The 2945-nt window shown below is 42.1% G+C and overlaps 1 protein-coding gene across 1 annotated transcript in view; it reads right to left on the bottom strand.

The window, feature by feature from the left end:
• Positions 1-1637, bottom strand: part of LOC140234657 (F-box only protein 8-like) — a 10363-nt gene extending 8726 nt beyond the window's left edge. Inside the window, exons 1-2 of the mRNA XM_072314690.1 lie at positions 1505-1637; positions 468-811 (exon numbers count right to left, since the gene is read on the bottom strand). Of these exons, the coding sequence (XP_072170791.1) occupies positions 468-712 (245 nt within the window). The 5' untranslated portion in view covers positions 713-811; positions 1505-1637. The remainder of the gene's footprint in view (positions 1-467; positions 812-1504) is intronic.
• Positions 1638-2945: the final 1308 nt, after the last annotated feature.

A 2945-nucleotide genomic window follows, 5' to 3' on the forward strand; every position in this document is an offset into this window, starting at 1 on the left:
CTTAGGCCTATCATTTCCCCTAACATACAATGCATTGGTCAAATACGACTCAGCAGGAGAAATCCTGGTCTGGGAAATTTTGTGGAATTTGGAATAATCTTTCAAGTCTGTCCTGATCGACTGAACACTTATTTAAGTTTACTTTTTTGACAACACACCAGTGACAACAAAACTAAGATTATAATTCATGATCAATGAAGTTGAACTCTACCCATTTAAATCAGCAAAGGAATTTCATGTGGCCAAGGACAAGTCTTTACTTTTCACTCTATTAAAACAAGAGAAGCCGTAGTCCCACAAGAGTCTTTCACTTAACCACCTTATTTGCAGCATAATATCTCCATCCTCTGATTGTTTCTGTTTGTGATGGGCAAGCAGATAGGATTATCTGAAAATAGTTGTATGTGAAGGCACCACTACATGAATAAGGCATAAAGGCATTATGTGTTCAAGGTTTCTCTACTCACCCTTGCCAGAGCATCTCATCACTGGCAAGTTCCCGCCAGAAGTCATTGACAGTCATGGCGAGGCAGAGGTCTGTAGCATTGAGGTTAGAGAGGACCATGAGTGCTATCTCTGGGGGCAAGCTCACTATGTCTGGGAACTTTTGATGAGGGTCCAGAAAGCTGGGAAACCGTTTAAGACGCCCTCTACTGCTGCCGTGCCACGGCACACTGGAGTCACGGCGAATCTTTCTCACTGCTTGGCCCATTGTGGCAGCAGGGATCCACTCCACAGATGGCCAACCCTAGCCTACTGCCAGTCAGCTACAAGGGTGTCAATCTGAATGAAATCTCTCAACTGCACAGACCTGTCAATGAAAACAATAATTATTAACTCATGTTAATTACACATACAGTGGTCTGGTGCATCACATCTTAGTTTAGTAATTCGGCACATTTCCTTCTTGCATTTAGTGTAAAATATATTTCAGTTTATACTCCATTGACTCCCTTTTTTTCGAAACAAAATGAACTATCATTTTTCATGGGTTGGCAACATTACCATAAGTACTATATTACTGTTAGGTTATCAAGATTATACAAATTACATACATGTACTTTCTTCTTGAAAGCAAGAGATTATTAAGCAGAGGGGTGAAGATACGAGGTATGAGATTTCTTCAGTTTGTCTACCCTCTGTACAAATTAAATCTTTAAGATTGCAACTGCTGATCTACATTTTTAACAAACATGTCAGAAAACAGGAACCAGCAGGAATTGAACCCGTCATCTACTGCTTTTTGGGCAGTGACACTACCATCAGGTTATCCCTGGCTGCCGGCAGTGACACAATGACCCTGGAACAAATACCTGAACTCTGAAATTCGTACTCTGTGTCTCAGCTTCAAAATGAAGAAAATGCACGGATGTGACCACAACTGTTTATATGTAAAAAGTTACTAACTTTTTACATAAATTGTATTAATCCTTGAGTTAACCCTATAATATAAGTGATCTAGCACACCCCAGCTGGCACAATATTACTAAAAACAAGCACACACCTGGATGGGAGCAACCTGTGAAGTTCCTGTGTTGTCAGGTGTGTGTCGAGATGTCTCCAGCCTTATGTTTCAAAAGTCTCATTGATCCTGATAGCTTCCAACATCACCACCTAGCAGCCCTAGAAACAGTCACCTGTACCTGTAACATGGAATATGGGAAAGTAAATGAAAACCGAATCTGATAATACATCTTAATCATTGCCACAGCATTAGAAAAGGATAGGATGGCTCTGCATTAAAGCCTTGATTCCACTGAGAACTGCTGAAGCAAAGTGAAGTTGTGCATTTTCAAAAGATTATTGAATTATATTAAACATTAGGTTTGAGTACAGTCTGTAGATGGCGTATGATCATTCTTTGTGCTTGTCTAACGTTTAAAGTGTCCATGTACTCAGTGCAAGTAAAAATCTTCTAAAAATATGTGCTCTTAAAAACAGAGTGACAGGCTTCATACCAATTGCTGCAAATACAAACTGCTACAAGTAGAAAATACTCATTTATCCCAAAAGGACCATCACACTGCACAGAGTGGAACAGATTGTCATTGCCATCAGCAGTCACGAACATTAAAAACAAAGATATTTTTTCTCTCTGTGCCGTTGGCCGTTAACAATGTGACAACATATGACTGTATTATCGGTGCACCCCCCGTCCAGTTGGTCCAGGCATTGCCATAGCCATTGGGTCTGGTAGTGGTAGTGATAGAGTTCTAGATATCTAGTCACAGTCCCGGAAACCTGCTCATGCAGAGCTACCAAGTCTCACGCATTCTGCGTGAGACTCAAGCATTTAGGGCCTGTCTCACGATCTCACGCAGGGCACCTATTTTTCTCACGCATCGAGTGAAGTCTGCAATTTCTGCCAAAAATAAGGAGCATAGCTCAAAGGATTCAAGTGATAGTTGCAATTGAAGGTATATTTCCCTTTTGTCTTTCAAAATTAGTAAAAAAAAAAAATAGTCACTTAAGCATGTTAAGTATGCACCAGATCGCATCACTAACCCTTTCTATGCCAATCGAGTCCAATGTGCACAAATTTCACACACATACCTATGGGCAACATCGTGATGTGGCACGCAGGGGGTTAAGAGCTAGTACAATGTAATTCAAAAAAGCTCCCTACCATGGGAGGTGTGACACCCTCCTTGTTCGCGTGCGCATGCGCGTGAGCGCCGAAACGCCGAGTCATGAAAATCTCACTCATAAAAGTCTTTTGAACTCTGCTCATGAGGCCTGCTCCCCCCCCCCCCCCCCCCCACGAGCACCCCTCCGCCTTGAATGAGGCTCTCCGCAGGCCTGGCCTCGTGAGCAGGTTTCCCAGACTGATTGATATCATAATTCATACTGGGAGTGGTAGGCCTAGCCTAGACTATGTAGGCCTGTAAACTTAATTCAGGACAGGTATCGTCGTTACATTATTTAAACACCTGGCAAGCTGGGTT

This window comes from Diadema setosum, chromosome 11 (genome assembly GCF_964275005.1).
Source record: "Diadema setosum chromosome 11, eeDiaSeto1, whole genome shotgun sequence".
NCBI classification, from domain to species: Eukaryota; Metazoa; Echinodermata; class Echinoidea; order Diadematoida; family Diadematidae; genus Diadema; species Diadema setosum.